A 19614-nucleotide genomic window follows, 5' to 3' on the forward strand; every position below is an offset into this window, starting at 1 on the left:
TGTGGATCATATCAACTTGAAATTCTGTATTGCTACAACTAATGAAAAGAAGTAGTTGGACCAACTTAAATTAATTACTTAAATTGGTCACACCTAAATAAATTAAGTTCTTTGAAATGAAATAAAAAGTTCATTTAACACAACTATATAAGTCAAATAATTTTAATATATTAATTCTTCTCAAATCAATATTTTGCATTAATCCAACTTAAAACTTAATAGGGGTATTAATAGGGGTAGGATTAAATAAGTTTAACTTCTTCCTTCTTCTTCCTACTCCTTTTCGAGCATGTAGTTATGTAACACATGCAGGTTGTTGCTGCAGTCTTCATTTTTCTTTAAGTTTAGTATGCATGTGTTTGTTTATGGTGACGACCTATTTCTGTTTTTTTTTCTTTTTTTTTTGCATGTTCGAAATAAATTCATTCATTCATTCATTCATTCATTCATTCATTCATTCATTCAAATGTTAAGTTGTTTCAACTCAATAATCCCTAAGGGAAAAACCATGGGTGAGGAGGGAACGCTGTGAATATGAGACCTTGCTGCACATTAAGATACCACACGAGGACAGTGTGTCTGTGCTCCATGGCATGATCCAGCTGCCTGTCTGTGGTCCGCTGCGCTAGCTGTCTAGCTGGCTGGCTGGCTGGCTGTCTGTGCTCCACGACAGTGAGGGTTCCAATTAAAATACTCTGTCAGTAATGGTAATTTGAATATAACTGAAGACAAAACCCAGTTTGTCATTTCTGATCATAATTTTAGCCCATCAACACATCTCATTTATTAACATATAAAGTATTAAACATGCTTCAAGGTATACAGTCTATGCCACAGGTCACAGACAGCAAGTCCATGACATGTGAAGCACAGAAAACCAGTGCCTTGGCCGGTTAACATCTTAATGTACAGTGAGGTCTAATATCCACTGCCCTCCCTTCCAGTCACGTTTTGAAATGAGAATTCAATAATTCAATATAATTTAGTTTGATGAACATGGATTTAGTTGTGATGTCTTAAGAAATTTGAGTAAATTCTACTTTGTGTATTTGAGTTACAACAACAAATGTTATTAATTTGAAATAACTTCAAGATAAGATGTACATTAGGAGTAAATAAATGATCTAGATAAAGATATTGCGTGCAACTGCTAAAATTAACAAAATCGGTATAATTCAACAAAACATTTTTTTCAGTGTGCTTTACCACCTAAAGGTGTAGTCAGCAATCGTCTAATCTGCACTATTTGTCAAAATGGCTGTATTTCTCCTCTCCATCCACAAGATATCATCACTGACAGCATGTGGAAAAAAAGTCTGGTTTCAAAACACAACCTTGGCTCTGAATTTCAGCAGGTAAATACTGTGGCTCAGACCGAGCCACCAAAATAGGGCACACCCCCACACACCCAGGGGGCGGATCATACTCATGCACAGATCTGAAGGGCGGGGGGGGGGGGGGGGGGGGGGGGGGGGGGGGGCAGTATTTTGCTTAGCGTGCGCAGTTAGCGTAAGAAAGAAAGAAAAAGAAGGTCTATGACCATAATAGAGGGAAGACCCGGGTCAACATTGGTGTGGCTTTCCGACGGTGGAGGGAACTCCGCCATTTAACAGCGCTAAAAACGGACGCGAATGTCGCCGTCTTTCTGCTGGACAGGTAAGCAAGATTGGCTTTGCGGTGCTTCACATAACAGTAACAGCCGTCGGGCTTTCATCTTATTGTCTAACCTGCCAAAATGTACTGTTGTTGTGATGTAATCAATTATGGCAGTCGAGTTGTGGCTACTGTTGTCTGACGAGTCAGAGTTATCAAAGAACCACGAAACCCAAACAATAGTAGTGAGCTAAAGATAGAAATACCTTTAAAGAATAAGTTCGGTATATACAACTTTTACATTGTTTATAGAATGAAGTAGAACAAAATACTCACCCAGAAGGTTTTCCTGATCCAAGCAGTGTTTCAGGAGATATTTAGATCCAAAATCGTGCAGTGGACGTCCGTATAATGGGACTCATCAGGGCATAGACAGCGCCGCTCCTAAAACTGCATTAATCGTCCAAAAACTCATGTTTTTCTCCAATATTCCATCATGGTCCGCTCTGGGTTAGATATCAATGATCTGATGAAGTTTGTGTCACCCCAGACAGCGCTGTGCACATGCGCAGTACTCTCTGGAGAGCTGACTCCTTTCTTTGAGGGGCAAACGTAAACAAAGTCTTCGTCAGTTCAGAGGTCAGTACAGCCACACAGCGCTGTCTGGAGTGACACAGACTGCAGCAGATGACTACCTCCGAACAAACCATGATGGAATATTGGTGAAAAACACGAGATTTTGGACGATTAATGCAGTTTTAGGAGCGGCGCTGTCTATGCCCTGATGAGTCCCATTATACGGACGTCCACTGCACGATTTTGGATCTGAATATCTCCTGAAGCACTGCTTGGATCAGGAAAGCCTTCTGGGTGAGTATTTTGTTCTACTTCATTCTATAAACAATGTAAAAACTGTATAAACCAAACTTATCCTTTAAAACAGCTGGAGCCGGCGAGTGTTGCAGCTAAATCTCCTGAGGACAGCGACCTCCCACTCCGTCGTACATCTGCGGGTCAAGTTTCATTCAAAGGCAAGCTCAACAACCTGGGCCTTTCTATTGTGGAGCATTGCACGTCTTTGATTGGAAAATATTTATACATCTAAATATTATAATATCTTTTGCTACAATACTACTAAAACTCATCACACTATTACTAATTTCAAAGCAATAATTACGGCTTCATGTATTATAGCGAACTGACCCTCGAGTGTTGGCTGGTCTGGCCTCCACCATGGTGGTTAGCTACGCAGCGTCCACAGTCGTTTCCATGACAATGCAAGTCCATCATCTTTCAAATGTGGAGCCAGGGGTGGGGTATGAAGGGAGAGGCAGGTCTAAATTTGTTTATCAACAACATCTCCACTCGTTTTCTTCCAGACCACTGACTACACCTTTAAAGTGATCCTCCGGGATGGAACAAGTTGGGTCCTATCCCTGCTCCTCTGCTGGTTTCCTCTGCACTCAGACGGGGCCATATTTTACTTGAGCAAAAACACAAATACACGGACTCCCACCAAAAAAGTCTGATATGGGTGTGCATTCACGGTTTATTCAGATAATTTTCACACAAAACACGGCTAAATAAGGCTCTAGTTCTCATCGTGTCTCTTCGTCCTGGCAGACTACCTGCACCTCGTAGCCAGCTGTGGCTCTGCAGCGGAGGTCGCGCCGTTTTACGACACGATGAGAACTGGAGCCTTATTTAGCTGTGTTTTTGTGTGAAAGTAACGCGCAGAAAATTCTCTATATAAAGCGTGAATGCAGACCGATATCAGATTTTTTTGGTGGGAGTACGTTTATTTGTGTTTTTGGTCAAGTAAAATATGGCCCCGTCTGAGTGCAGAGGAAACAGGCAGAGGAGCAGGGAGGGGGTGTTTGGTGCGAGCGCTCTGGGCTTCTGCTGCACAAAAACACTGCTGTAGGGGTAATTTCTGCCCTAAACCTTGTGATAGGACCCAACTTGTTCCATCCCGGAGTATCACTTTCAGGTGAAATATGCAAAATAAACAAATATTTAAGGATCCCTATTGAATCTTTGTGTTTCCTTTACTCCTTATATGTTACTCTTTGTCATGACTCAAGTGCTGTTTTTTATAGTTGTTTGGCTGGTTTTAGCCCTTGCCAACTTTTTATCATAATTCATAATTTACCTCTAGATACAGTGGCCGGTGGGTGTCCCACGGTTTCAAAAGCTACAACACCAATGCAAGAGCAAAAACACAACAGAAGAAACTTAAGTTAGAAAGGGTTAGTTTTCCTAAAGGACACAGAAAAGTTGCGAAAGTGAGTAACTTATTATTTTTTTAACCTCATCTATGAAAAATATAGCTTTGTAGGGGTCTCACTCTGTAATATCCTTCATAGTTCTTATATTTCTGTATTTACCAGAACAGTACGTTATCTTATATTTAGCTTTAAGAATTAATACTGTTAGCATTAAAGCTATTTTTATCATAGCTTAAGGAAAAAAAGAAGAAGAAAGAAAACAATCATTTACATACTTTAACAATTTTTCTTTTTGCTTTTGCATTTGTCTTGCTGCTTTTGCAAATTGGCTGACACCTAGAGGCCACCGTATCTGGCTGCCATTAAACTTTTCTTTAGGCGATGTTTATTTAACATCTAGGGCTCTAATTTCGTGGCGTAGCGCAGGGGGCGCAAGCCTGGCGCAGCCTGCGCAGTGCTAATTTCGTGCGGCACACCGCCGTGCGCTGCCAATTTGACAATTTGGTAGACCGTCTGCGCAGAGATGGGTGTGACGGCGCGCCAGGGGGAGTTGACAGCACACCAGGGGGAGGTGTCAGCAGATTCATGTTGGCGCAGTGACAATTTCGTGCCAAAAAAGTGCGCTGAAAGCTCGCCAGCTCCAACCTGGTCTATCCTTGGCGCAAGGCGGAGCGCACCCTACGCAGCTGTAATTTGGTGACAGGCGCACATGTGCGCACATGTCAACAAAGCCTCAGAGGCTGGTTTCCAGAGTGTTAGGCACATTTTAATGCAGTAAAAAATCACAGCAATCACTATTTAATGTAACCGTCTGAACCAGCATATACATTTGTATCTATATTAACTGTCCCGTCACATCTGATGTCAGATTAAAGCCGTTTGTCATAATGGAAAGTTAACCTGACAGCAGCTGGAAGTTTGATGCACATCTTACAATTAAACAATAAACAGCCTTAACGTCTGATACTGAGTATATATCTGGTTCTCTCATTTCATTTAATTCAAAGAAAAGAGGGAGAGAAAAGACGAAGAAAAAAGAGACAAAATAAATGTATGTCACTCAGGATTTACCCGTGATTTCCCATATTTCTCTGTTTTAGTCTTTATTTTTAACGTGATCTAAAAAGATGGAGAACATTGTTGTAAGGAGGATGAGGTGGAGACACTGGGAGAGTATACAGTATATCACTAAAGGTTCTGCTATTTGGTGATGACAAACCAGGAGTGCAGGTGGATCAAAAGTATTCTGAATGGATAAGCCAGCTGTGTAACTGTCTCTTCATTTTTTACTCCGGATAAAGACAAAGGAACAGATTAAATCTGTCCCGGGAGCTGGCCCACACAGTGACGCGCGTCGTGTCCTCTGATGTGCCCCGTTGTCCATTGACCTGCTGCAGGGACAGCAGCTCTGACCGTCTCCGCTACCAGCACTCTCTCCGCGGTGCTATACATCACTCAGACCAATCAAACGCTGCGCCTCGGCCGCAGGGCATTTAAAGGCGAGGAGAGGCGCTCATTTGATTGGTGAAAACAGCGCTCGGCTGTGTTAAACCCACTCACGGCTTTTCTCCTCCCTCTCTGCCATTTGCGCGGAGGGAGGCGTGGAAGCGCAGCTCTGCAATCATGTGCGCCTGGACTGCGGCTCTCTTGGTAATGCAGGACACTTGCAAAGTGCGCCGGTCATGCCCTGTGCGCACGGCGAAGGCCGGCGCAGGGCGCCTGCGCCTGCGCCTGCGTCTGCGCCTGCGCCTGGTCTACAAAATTAGAGCCCCTAGAGTTTAAGACAGTTTAAAGTTATATGTTCTTCTCAAAAATGTTAAAAAAGGAAACATTTTACTGGTATCTTCACTATAATTTGCCAACAACATAACTCTGATTCATCAAATCCTTTGCAAACAAAATAGAAAAATAAAAATGGTACAATCTAAGGTGGGGGATCACCATATTTCATTACAACATGAATTGTACAGAAAAAAAATCAACTTCTGCATCAACTTGCAAAAAAAGAAAAATTGAAGCACCTGCAGAAACACGCACAAACATGCATATTAACTCGATTTGCCTATTTCCAAAGCGTGGGAGAAACAGTCATATCTCTACATCCATCAGCTGTAAGGTAACACCAAGTCCATTAAGGTCATGCTCAGCTTCAGTCTCTGCCTCTTCTGTGGGATCCTGTGTGACAGCTTCTGCTGCTGTTAGTGCAGATGCTGCTGCTGCTGCACTGACGTTATGCTTCACTCCAAAAATGTCCCACCTCTCAGGTAACAGGCTGTGGTTGAACATAAACGCAGCCAGCAAGGAAAACAGCAAGATGGTCACAGAGGTACAGATCATAGCCACCGTCCTGACGGGAGACTTTTGGACCAAGATGCCATCCTCCAGTGTGCACCCAGGAAGACAAAGAACAACTGGGAGTCCGACTGTGTTCTCTCCGAACAAAATCCTGACAGTCAGTCCTATGAGGTAACCGGCCATGGCGCCGTAGCCGTTTGTCACTTCAAAGAAGAGAACGCAGATCAGATGAGGGAACATCAGGGTGTAGGAGACGTCTGCTCCAAGAATCCACAGAAGCAGGGTGCTGTTAGTGTAGAAGGTGATGGAAGTCCCAACCAGACCCACCACCACCACTGTGACCCGAATCACCCACTGCATTTCCAAGTCTGATGCCTGGCAACAAAAAAAAGGATCATACATTCAAAACTCCAGAGCCCTTTTTAAAAAATCAGTGTTTTGGTAGAAAACAGGATTTCCTTAAACTTAGAACTTGTTACGGAGATGCCCCCACCGCTTTCTTTGCCCTCCTTACCTGTTTACGTAGGATGTTCTTGTAGATATTAGAAGAGAAAACAGACGTTGCCGACAACAGGCCAGAGTCTGTGGATGACATGACAGCAGCGGCCACAGCCCCGATCCCAATGATTGAGATGTAAGATGGAGTGAGGTGTTGTAGGGTTAGGGGCAGGACCAAGCTGTCCTCACCACGTAAATATGGAGATGGAGATCCATACTGCGTAAGGTTCCAGTCTGAACGAGGGACAGAAGCAGCTGTTAGACTTTATCCATTTTATTTATGAAACACTTTTCAGGAAATTGGCTTTTGTGTTTCCACGTGGTATTGTTTTGACGTTTTTGCAGAGTCAAAGTGTTGAAAAATTGGCACTAACGAAGCCATCTGCTTGCTTGGTTGGCTTTAAAAGCAATCAAACTCATTTCTATTTTATTGTAGCAGCAAAGAACCAAAGCAACCCTGTACAACAATGAAACTGCCCTGCACTGAAAAAAGAAAACAGTTGGACCAACTTCAATTATTGCTTTAATTCGTCACACCTAGATAAATTAGGTTATTGGAAATGAAGTTAACAAGTTCAATCAACACAATTGATTAAGTCAAATGAAATTAAAAATTTGATTGTTCTCAAATTAACACTTTGCATCAGTCCAACTTAAGATTTTCAGTTGTTTTAACTCAATAATCTGCAAAACCTCAAAGTAAAATCTGACGAGGTGTTTTTATACTTTATTACACTGTAAAAATGTGACAAGTTGAGCTTAATTAAATTAATCTAGGAAATCAATTGCACTAAAAAGGCTAGTCAATATGACTTATAGCCTTAAGTTAAGTTTACTTTATGTCTACTTGTAAAGTTTACTTTACAGCCTATCAAATTGACTCATTTCAAACCGTGAGTGAGGAGGGAATGCAGTGGATATTAGACCCTACATTAAGCTGTTAACCTGCCAAGGGCACAGGCTTTCCATGCTCCACATGGCATGGACCTGCTGTTTGTGCCCTGTGGCATGGACCGTGTATCTTTAAGCGTGTTCAATGTTTTGTATGTTAATAAATGAGATGTGTTGATGGGCTAAAATTATGATCAGAAATGACAAACTGGGTTTAGTCTTCAGTTATATTCAAATAACCATTACTGAGAGAGTATTTCAATTGCAGCCCTCACTGCCTTGGAGCACAGACAGCCAGCCAGGGCAGTGGACCACAGACAGCTGGTCCATGCCATGCAGCACAGACACACTGTCCCCACTTGGTATCTTAATGTGCATCAGGGTCTCATATCCACAGTGTTCCCCCCTCATCCATGGTTCTTTCTTTGGGGTTTTGCAGATTATTCATTTGAAACAACTAAAAACTTTGAGTTGGATAGATGCAAAGTGTTAATTTGAGAAGAATTAAAATATTTAGTTTATTTGACCTATTAAGTTGTGTTAAATTAACTTGTTAATTTCATTTCAAAGAACTTTATTTAGGTGTGACCAATTGAGGCAATTAATTTAAGTTGGTCCGACTACTTTTTTTAATAGTCGTAGCAAAGCAGAATTTCAAGTTGATATGATTCACAAAAATAAATTGGAAACTTTAACTTAAAAAATGTTGAGTTGGATTGATTAAAACTACATCACTTCAACTGATTAAAGATTCTTTTTTTACAGTGTGACTTTCTCATAAAAAGATCTTGATCAGCAGCTTGTGACCATATTCACAGCTGAATACTTGGCAAAGCACTGGCATGTGCTGGGAATGTTCGTTTGGTGTTTTTCCACATCTGCATCTTTCTGGAACAACTCAGAGGAGGAGGAGGAGCCAACCAATCAGCTCGTTATCGAGGCGTCCTCGCCCCCTCAGATCACTGCACAGTTAGACATTGATAGGCTGCAGATCCTCCACATGAGCCTGAATTTGTGATGATTTTTGTTTCTTGTTGAAAACAAACAAGATGTTGTAAACAGCTAATGGGCCATATTGGGTTATCATTATTTGAGACTTTTGAAGGAACTGCACATCCTCAAATAACATTTGTTGGTTTTAGGCAAATTATTTGCTAAACTTCTTGTGACGTAAATCAGTCAGTATTTGTTTTGATTTGATTTGATTTGATTTGATTTATTTATCTCAAACATTTGCAGATTGCAAGTAGAAAAACAAACCAAGAGCAGCAATGCCCCACCAATTCAAGTACCCACACACAAAAAGAGCAACAATAAATAAAAGAAAAATGAATAAATACATAAATAGTTAAACATACCTACAATGTTTGAGAAGGAACAAGAGGAAGCTAAAGCTTATATGAACCTGCCCCTACTTACTGAAGCACATTCATGGAATTTAACAGAGAATAACTTAAAGGAAAATTATTTAGCTCATTTCATCAACCCATCGTCTACAGAGGACAATGTTTTTTTGTACTGCTGTTTGAAGCTCCGTCCTTTCTAATCTTGATCAAATGAACAGTCATGCACATGAAATGTGACTTGACTTGTGACTTGGATGTCATAAATCAACAAAATTCCTTCACTGCTCAGCTGAATCATTTTGCTGAGGCAACTTTGACCTAGATTTCTGTAATTCCAATTAAAACCAACCACACTGCAAAACCTCAAAACTAAGCATGTTTGTGTCAAATCTCCAGAAGAAAAAGTCTAATCAGACTAAATATTAACAAATTCATCTGAAGTCCGAAACAATGTCTTATTTTAGTATATAAGTGGCAAAAGAGACACCTGAATTACTTGAAAGGTGAATAAAAATCTGTTAATAGGGTATGAAAATTTTACTTGCAGAGTTTCTTGAACAAAGACACTATTTTAGTTTTGGAAAATGTGAAAAGCACATTTTGTCAACCCATTTGGCAGATTTAAAAAGAAAAATCAACGCAAAAAATAATGTTAACATTTGCTCATATTCCAGTTTTTCTGTGTATCTCAAAGTAAAAAAAAAAAATATGACATAGACCTCTTGTTCTTCTTTTTATATTGATTAAAAAAGTTTTTTAGTCTCAATGAGTTGTGTCCTGGTCAAATTCAAATGAACTTGTAACTGTCATAGTTTCTGCACTAAGACTGTAATCTTTTAAATATGACCATATAAGAAGCAGTAAAGCTGGCTTAGTGTATCACAGGACAACAGAAAAAAAGTGGGTGAGTGTTACATTAGGGGTTGCTGTGAGCAGCTGTGTTTATCCAAACTCCCCGTGCCTTTGGAAAATGAAACAGAAAAATGTCTCACAGTTAACTCATGGTCTGGTATCTGTTTGAAAAGTCTGGTGTCTTAAGTTTTACTATTTTTGGGGCTTTCTTGTAGTAAACTCAGCACTTTAGATTTGTGTTTGTATATAAAGTCAGCTTTACTCTGCAGTGGATGCAGTCATTCATGGAGTTTTCTGTTAAATCACACTGAAGTTTGGTCACAATCTCACAGTCTGGATTAATGGTCTGTTCACACCTGTGGACGCAGCAACAGCTCCAATCAGGACAGGAGGGATTCCCAGTATGGCGATAAGAAGAGCAGCAGCATAGCACGTTAACTGGGCCGTGAGTGGTGAAGAGGCAGACAGCGTCCTCTGGTGGAAGCTTTGAAATGAGACACTGCCAAGAGCCTGGATGGGTTAACAGAGAAGAGAGGAAAGGAGAACAAAACACAGAAGATGAGGGAATGAAAGCATGAAATTAATAAAAGAGGAATCCCACAGCAAAATTCTGTCAAACTACAGTCAGGGAAGGGTTCCATTTCTTGTGTGATGCCATCTATGAGCCACTTACCCTCTAGTGTAATTTAGGCATCTAAACAAGAAGAGATGTTTCTGGTTGGTTTCATGCTGCTAGTGTATATCTGTTGTCAGTGTGTATGTATGGATATTCAGCTTACAAGCATCAAGAAGTCATCGATCCACTTCCAGACGTTGCCAGAGTCCAGCCTCCCCACCCAGGGTTCTTGGAACGTGTTATTGAATGCAGTCAGAGCGATGCTGCTGGATGTTGGGTTGAGCAGCAGAAACGGGATGCACAACCACTGCAAACAAAAATCAAGATCTCTAAACCAAACTGAGCTGAACCAATCTATCTGATCTGCCTGACTCCAAGCAGCCTTTTAGTGGTGATGATGTTGGCCTCTGGCTCTTTTCCCTGTTTAATTTTTACCTTAAAGTTGTAGGAGAATTTGGGGGGCTACCAGGAAGCACTAGGGGGTGCTCAGAAAATTGGAGGAGAAGGACAAAATAGAAACATGTGGGTTTTTTTTTTTTTTAAATAAAACTATTTGTTTTGAACATGTAACACATAAAGATCCAAGTTAAGTTTCTGATTGTATCTAACCACCACCACCTCGTGCAACAGCTGCAATGACATGACAGTGTCATGATCTGTGTCGACCTGGTGGTAGAGCCTGTTAGTAAGCTATCTAAAAAACTGAGCTGAACTTTGAAGCACTTTGTCTAGCTACTGACTACATGTAATAAGAGTATCCCACAGTGGCTGACAGAGCCTCAAAATGCCTTCTCCCTTTTGCCACAACCTACTTGTGTGAGTCAGGCTTTTGTTGGCATTTGTTTATTTTTTCTTATTCTAAAAAAATGTAATAATTATTGAAAACTGAGTAAAAGTTAAAAAAAAAAAAAATCTTAAAAGTGGCATTTCTTTACATATTTTGAAGTATTGTTTGTTGGTTTCCAAAGGGGGTCCCCAACCAGATACTGTTTGGGGGCCTAGGCATAGTAAAGTTTGGGAACCCCTGATCTAATATACATTTTGAGATCTTACAGACAGCTTTCAACTTCACAAATACTAACTCAAACCATCCATCCATCTATTTTCTGAACCTCTTATCCTGTTTTAGGGTCGCAGGTGGCTGGAGCCTATGCCAGCTGTCATTGGGCAAGAGGCGGGGTACACCCTGGACTAGTCGCCAGTCAATCACAGGGCTGACACAGAGACAGACAACCTTTCACTCACACCTACAGACAATTTAAAGTGACCAATTAACCTGATGAACATGCTTTTGGACTGTGGGAGAAAGCAGGAGTTCCTGGAGAGAACCCACGCATGCACGGGGAGAACATGCAAACTCCATACAGAAAGGCCCACCGGCCAAGCTGGGAATCGAACCGGTGACCTTCTTGCTGTGAGGCTGCAGCGCTATTTGTTGCACCACCGTGCAGCCCACTAACTCAAACCAATATTTTATTTTATTTTATTTACTTATTTATTTATTTATTTATTTATTTATTTATTTATTTTATTGAGGTAATAAGTTGTGGAACAGTCTTCTATCAACCATTACCACTTCAACCAGTAAAACTGGTTTCAAAAATAATTTAGAACAATATCTTGTGTCACAGAAAAGTCCTCCAAATATTATTTTTGGTAAGAATAATCGCAAGAAAAAGTATGTAAGCCCTTTGAAGTTATGAGAAGACAAACTGTCTTTCAATGGATAAAGTTCAGCACTGTTGCTGATCTGCTTGGAGTGGCCGTCCTGTTAAGATAACTGCAAGAGCACAGCACAGGACGCTCAATAAGCAACATAATGAAGAGTCCTATATACTAACACCAATCTCTGGCACATGGTAACATCTCTGTTGATGAATCTACAATATGTAAAACACTAAAACAAGATTTCTGTTGCTGCATGTTTGAAGTTTCCAAAAATGGAGCGGAGGTTTTTCACAGCACTACTGGCAAAATATTCTATGGACAGATGAAACCAAAGTTGATTTCTTTAGAAAGGAACACACAAAACTGTGTGTGGAGGGAAAGAAAGTCAGGTATTAGTTTAAGCAGACAGTGTTTGTGTATTCTTGTGAATTAGATGAAGATCAGAACACAATCTATGATCAGCTGATACAGAAATTGGACGCAGAAAGGGTTCAAATAACTTTTTCTTAAAGTTGTATGTAAAAAGATGAATGGTGAGGATAATTATGACAGTAACTATTTAGATAGTCAGCCACCATCAGTAATAATAATTTTTTTGATTCTTCTTTTTATAATTTCAATTATCGATTATTTGTTGTTGTTGTTTTTTGTCATTGTTGTTACAATCATTTCTATTATTAATGCATTGGTTGTATTCATGACCATAGTTAGCACTTCTAAATAGAAGCTTTGTAATGTCTTCTTTATATTTCATTTGTATTGATTGTATAGTTAGACATGTTATTTGGTGAGATAAGACATTATCTGATTAACAACAGGTGAATTGTGTTGGTTTTAGTTTGGTACTTTATTTGTTGTGTTGAACAGTACCCAGGATCATTAATGATTTGATTTGTGCGGACTTAAATTCACAGATTTTTAGACATTAGGAGAAGAATGTAGTTCATGGTGGGATCCAAATAAATATAGACCAATCAAAGGAAACCTTTGCTTTCTTTCTAAAGCAGTTTGTGACTCTTAAACCATCATCTTTTAACAGATTTTACTTTCTTTCTTCCTCTCAAACAGCAAGGTTAAAAAAATGTCTGATTCTAATAGAAATGAGAAGTGACTGAATTACTCTCTGATTAGGCTTGATATTGTACATTTTCATGCACAAGGACTGTGCAGCCCAAAGTGGTTGTCTTGCAGTGGGGGGCGCTGTAACTCACCAGACTGAGGAAAGCCAGAGAGAGCTGGATGACGTCAGTGTAAGCCACTGAGTACAGGCCTCCTAACAAAGTGTAGATGATGGCCACGGCTGAGGAGATCCACACAGAATAGCCGTATGGTAAGTCCAGTATCACGCTCATCGTGGCTCCTGTTGGACAAAGCCACAAATGAAGAAAGCTCTTTTCCTGTGTCCTCTTATTTCAGTTTTACTCTCTAAGTCTGTCTGTTTACCTAAGCCCAGCAGAGTGCAGGACACCCACAGCACATCCACCAGCAGGGAGGGCAGCACCAGAGCACCGCTCAGTACTTTTCCATACTTGATCTGGAACGGGTCCATCATGGTGATATATTTCTTGTCCCTCATTGGCTTGGCAAAGAAAAGTCCACCTTGTGCAGTAAATAAATTATAAGCGTTATTTTCTGTTTGTCACCATAATAAATAAAGTAATGATGTAGCTTTTTGTTGCTGGGTTTAACATCTGATTCTGTTGTTTTTGAATCAAGCTTATTGTAAAAAACTCATATCCATTCAACTCAGGACATTTTACTGTAACTGTTAAAAGAATGTTGATTCCTGAAATGAGCTCAGTGCTGCCTGCTGGACTCACCTATAATGAAGGACATGGAGTATTGTATGGGCATGAGGGCCCATATCAAGCCCAGTTTAGGAGAATAAACAGCCTCAGCAGTACCCAGGATAAAACCACCTCCCACCCATGTAGCTGCAGAATAACAACCACACACACATACACAATGTCAAACTTGATGTGCTTTTTTAGCCTCAACTGATCAGCACAGCTTTCTGTCATCTTACCAGTCATGGTGAAAATCCCGACCACCAAGCTGATGTTCCTGTCTCCGAGCAGCACCACCTCTGTCCTGTTCCCATGGCTCTTCCTCTCAGCCTTCCTGGACTTCTGGGCAGCCCACATCCCCGTCCCCAGAATCAGGATGTAGAACAACACCACTGCAACCACACCAGGAATATTCAGAGCCATGGTAGTCCTCTTCCACAGAGCAGACTGACGGCCAGATAAGCCAGCGGGACTGCAAATACAGGTGTATCAAGAGTGGAAATGATCAAAGGTCAAAATCCGGAAAACTCTATTTGGAAGCAGAAAAAGTTTATCTTAGTTCATACTGCTGGTGACCTATAAAACCTGACAGAGTAAGTAATCAAAAGCATGAACAAGTTCATGCCTGAATCATGGAAACTACCTGCTACGTGTTTTGTAAATTCCAACCTTGATGAGCTGAGATCCTGATTACTGCTTTGGTTCATCCTGTTTAGTCGTGGTTATCTTACCTCTTATTTTCTCACTGATGAGCTGTCATTCCATTTATAGTGATTTATTTTAAATTATCCTTTTTTTCAGTCCATACAGAAACATTTGCTCAAATAGAAAACTGTGCCTTTGAACTCACCCTTTCGCTTCTCAGAGCTGTTAACTCTTACTTTCAAACAGCCTGGTTTAACCTCTGGTATCTTCTGTTTTTCCTTTTAGTCTTCTTTGTTTACACTCCTTTTCCAGCCAAATTCCCCTACTTTGCTGTTTGTCTACTAAACTCTACCCGACAGATGATAAAGTGTTACGTTGACCTTGGGAAAACATTTCCATCTCAGAAACGGGACAAGTTCAGGTGAGCGCTTCATACGGGGTTGGAAATAATCCTCCCCTGTATGATGTGGATGTGTCCAGGGAGCCAGACTTCATGTCTTTACTTCTTTAAGGCCTTTACATAGTTTAGTTTAAGATAAGACCTATAGATTTAAGTTTTAGTACAAGTTAAGTTTTAGTTCAGTAGTAGTTAAGTATAAGTTAGGTTTTAGTTCAGTTGTAGTTAAGTTTTACTAACATTTAAGGTAAGTAGTGGTTAAGTTTTAGTTAAGTATAAGTCAAGTAGTGGTTAAGTATATGTTGTAAGTTAAAGACTCAAACATCTAATATTTAACTTACAAACTTACAAAACACACACACACACACACTCACACACACACACACACACACACACACACACACACACATATTCACACACACACACACACACACACACACACACACACACACACACACACACACACACACACACACACACACACACACACACACAACGGTACAAAGTTGATCCTTCACCAAGTAACATCTGGAAAACCATGCCTCTATCTAAAGAAGCATCTGTCAGCTCCAACAGGTGCAGCAGCTTCTACCACCAAACTGCTGCACATGGACAAAATGACCTGTCAGCCGTCGGCCCGTCGTCATCAAATAGTTGCGTTGCATTGCATTGCGTTGCATTGCCTTACATTGAGTTGCCTTGCTTTGTGTTGCATTGCCTTGCCTTGCGTTGCGTTGTTTTGCGTTGCCTTGCGTTACCTTGCATTGCCTTTCACCAAGCCGCTTCCAGAAAACCAAAAGTGCCACCACCTGCTCCAGAAACACCAGCATGTTCCTCCAACGTGATGCGTTGAAGTTGTTCAGCAGATTCCAGTGCTATCTTCTGCCAGAAACAACCTGCACTGCCCTCGACCCTGACTATTAAAAAAGACAGCGACCTGATCGACTCATGCCAATTCTGTCCAAGTCAAGCCTCCACCAGGAACCAATCCTCCATCAGCGCCTCCATCAACAGATTTTATTGTCATCAAGGTTTAATTAAGATCAACAGACCTCTGGGTTTGTTCTCCAAGTTTATTGATTTGGTTTGTATGCTCATTTTTTAAGATTCTTAATTGTAGTTTGGTATTTCAATTTATTTACTATTATTTTTTTTATTTTTTTTTTTTATTTTAGTCAGTTTCAAATCTGTTATTTTATTTTGTTATTCTAAAATGGAACTTTTGTTTTTCATTTAATGTTTGAAGTTGTAATTAATTACTAACGGTTTGTTACTCAATTAAAAAAAAAATTGCTTGAGATTTGCATTTTTTATTAATGAAGTTTATTTTTAAAAGGTAACTTTAGTTAATATGATTTGCAGTTAACTTTTTTTTGTGTTTCAATTTTACATTTTTATCATTTTGTTTTTTAATTTGATTCTTTTTAAAAGATTATTATTTTAGCTGCATTTTTTCATTTGTATTATATTTTTCATTTACGTTTTTTATGTCTTTATAATTTTTTCTCTCTTAATTTTCTTTATTTTTTGATGTAGTTTTGTAATTTTAGTTTGTTATTGGTTTTTTAGGTTTTGATGTTTTTTTGTTAAATTTTTGTTTTGATTTTAATGATTGTTTTATTTGATGTGCTGTGTTAAATATTAATGTAAGTGTTTTTTCTTTGTCTTTTATCATTTTCTCCCATCATCTTATGTTTTTTATTTCTTTTTTCTTTTTATTATCTTGATATATTGTTTATTTATTTTATTATCTTGTTATGTCTTTTATTTTATTATCTCATGCCATTTATTTCTTCTTTATTTTTTTTATCCTATGTCAATTATTTCTTTTCTTTTTTCCAATTATCTCATGTCATTTATTTCTTTTTTATTTTTTTCTTATCTTGTTATGTTAATTATTTCTTTTTTTTCTTATCTTGTTATGTCATTTTTTTTTTTTCCAATTATCTTATGCAATTAATTATTTTTTTTTTTCATTATTTTGCCATGTCATATTTCCTTTTTTATTTATTTTGTTATTATCTTTTTTTTCACCATTTTTGGTTTGTTATTTTGTAGTTTTTACATTGTCATTATTTTCCTTATATATTTTTTTCTTTTGTTTTCATTGTACTCCTCCATGAGTCACCACCTTAACGCGGTGGAGGGGTTTGTGTGGCCCAGTGAACCTGGGAGCTATGTTGTCTGGGGCGTCCATGTTCAATTGCAGATAGGTGGCGTCATCTCGCCTGGAAGAGGGAAACCGGGCGTCTTCCTTGAGCCAGACCTGGGGGATTGACGGCGAGCTGGATGACCGGTGTTTGATGGCTGAGCTTAGCTCCATGGGGACCGGTGGAGCTCAGCCTGAAGAAGAACATGGAGCCTCCACCCCGAGGGCCCATCACTCAGGGGCTTGGTTAAAAATATGTAAATAAACTTGCCTTGCCTTGAAAATAAAAAAGTAATACAAATAAATAAACACAAATCAATATAATCAACCTGCCTTTGTTATATTTAACTTTTGTAACATTTATGACAAAAAATAAAGTTCACTTGAATACGTCCGTTTCAACATGCATTTAAGCTTTAAAAATCAGGAACTAAACACATCACAAAATCAAAATAATACTCAGACTCACTGTGACTGTTTATTTTCTTTTCATACGAGCTTTGATGAAATAGATGAGCTTGCTTGTTTTTCATATTTGCCTGGCTGAAGGTTATTGAGCCCCTGGGGAAGCCATTTTATTACCATTATTCATTCATTTACCATTTATTGACAGGCTTGTCTCAGTACTTCTGAGTTGAAAATAAACTATAAAATGTTTCCATGTCTTCCCTGCAACGTGTCTCCCTGGTTGAGGAGACTGTGTAATCACTGGAGATGCTCTGAGGGTCCTCCCGCTGACACCCTATGAGCATTTGAGTCCTCGGGGCAGATAGGGAGAGTCCTGAGGGAAAGCTCCAAACTCAATTTGGGCTCCCTCATACTGGGTGTGCCATGAGGGGCTGCTGTCAGCCTGCAGTTTGAAAGCCTCCTCCTCACAATGGCATTTGAGCAGCTGTTATATATTTGTTCCACTGTCAGCTCTTGAGATTCTCTAATTCATCAGCTTATAATTATTATGTCCCAGCTGCTGCATGACAGACTAAATATACAATACTATACATCTCTCATGCATCAGTTTGTTGTGTTATGGTTTGGCAAACCGACCATTTGCCTTAATTCAGTCTATCTCTCCCCTGTCACTGAAAAATGAGAGCAAATTAAAGGACAGTACACACTGGACGGCCAATAATACTTTTGAATATTTCTTCCACAGTGAGTGTATTTACTGCTCTGAGCTTTCACTTCATCACTGTTGGAGTTGATATACGTTTCCCTTAAACATGTTCGAAAAAAAAAAAAAAAAAAAAAAAAAAAACAGAAAACAATGAAAATCAATGCCCACAGTTTCCTTTTGGTGATGCTCTCATTAATTTAGTGTAAAATAAGAGTTGGAACAATTAAGACCCCAACCAAAGAATTACAGCACCATCTGGTGGTCAAACAAGTAACTTCTATCAGTGGCTCCTCAGGTCTTCCTTGTACCAAGTTACATCCTGGTTTGTTACCACTAGAGGGACTCAGCTTGTAAACCCAAAGATGAGGGCCATGACTTATTATTACTCTGATGTCCTAAATCTGTATAGATTTTTTATTCTCCTCTGTACTAAGGTTCTTAAGAAATAGAAATAAAAAAAAGTGTGTTTTGAAATACAATACTACAAAAAATGCAAGTTCAACTCGCATATTTGTAACATGTCCGATCAAATCACTCATCACATGTAAAACAAGGGAAACATCACATCTCAGGGTCTCCGGTCTCTGGTCTCCAGCACAATTTTTTGGAAAGTTGTTGGCCTGAAAGTTTGTGAACCCTTGCCTTAACTCACCTTTCACATGTACATTCACTGTAAATATCACTACTGTTGATAGTGTTAACAACAAATAAAAGAGCTGATAAATCTTACTTTCCACACAATCACCCTACAAACTCAAGACTAACTTCCCAGCTTTTGCTTGCACAGACTTTGAATTAAACCCTATCCTTCCTTTATGACACAATGCCACATTTCATACTAAGGCTTTAATATGAGCTTCCTGTATTTCTGCTACTTCTGCTTTAAAGAGGGGGTATGTGCTTTTCTGCATTTGAAACATGGATATAAAGAAAAACCAAGGCCTGCCAGTAACCGTCCTTGACAGGCCTCCACAGAGCTGGCCAATCAGAGAAAAAGAGTTTTGTGCAGTAGTGGGTCTTAAAAAGACAGCAAGGTCAAATTAAAAAAAAAAAAAAGATGCTCAGACAGAGGCTGAAACTACGACAAGGGCACAAAAAAAGGACAATACAAAGCCTTAAAAGAAGCACAATAGCCCCTCTTTAAATGAAAGCTCAGTGCTCTACACCGTAACAAAAAAAAATCTGTAAAATAACAGGAAAAGCACTGACAGCAAAGTTTCCGGACAAATACTGTAAAATTACAGTTGAATCAATCTATAGTAATTTCCTTTGGAAATACTATTTTTCCCATGTACAATAAGAAATTTGTAATGTATAAAAACAAACTTGTTCGTAAAACTCAAGATATACCTCTCTAACCTCTGCAGATTTACAGTATAAATAAGTATATTATAATAATTTTAAAATACCATCATTTAACAGATTTTTCCTAAATTCTTACGGTAAAACTCTTTCAATATAGTAACAATGCAAAGAGTCCTGCAGAAAAATACTGTTATTTTACAGCAAAATACTCTTTGTTGTGATGGTGTTTT

The 19614-nt window shown here is 39.2% G+C and overlaps 1 protein-coding gene across 1 annotated transcript; it reads right to left on the bottom strand.

The window, feature by feature from the left end:
• Positions 1 to 552: 552 nt before the first annotated feature.
• LOC141784581 (high-affinity choline transporter 1-like) lies at positions 553 to 14197 on the bottom strand. Its single transcript, XM_074662462.1, has 9 exons — positions 14014 to 14197; positions 13808 to 13921; positions 13431 to 13586; positions 13199 to 13347; positions 10483 to 10626; positions 10060 to 10213; positions 6631 to 6848; positions 6045 to 6491; positions 553 to 633 (listed from the first exon to the last, which is right to left on the bottom strand). The coding sequence occupies exons 1-9, from the start codon at positions 14195 to 14197 to the stop codon at positions 553 to 555; spliced, it is 1647 nt and encodes a 548-aa protein (XP_074518563.1).
• Between the last annotated feature and the right edge of the window lie 5417 nt (positions 14198 to 19614).

The sequence above is a fragment of the Halichoeres trimaculatus genome, unplaced genomic scaffold (assembly GCF_033239565.1).
Source record: "Halichoeres trimaculatus isolate MK-OKI-2021-1 unplaced genomic scaffold, fHalTri1.1 fHalTri1_scaffold_2, whole genome shotgun sequence".
Classification (NCBI taxonomy): domain Eukaryota; kingdom Metazoa; phylum Chordata; class Actinopteri; order Labriformes; family Labridae; genus Halichoeres; species Halichoeres trimaculatus.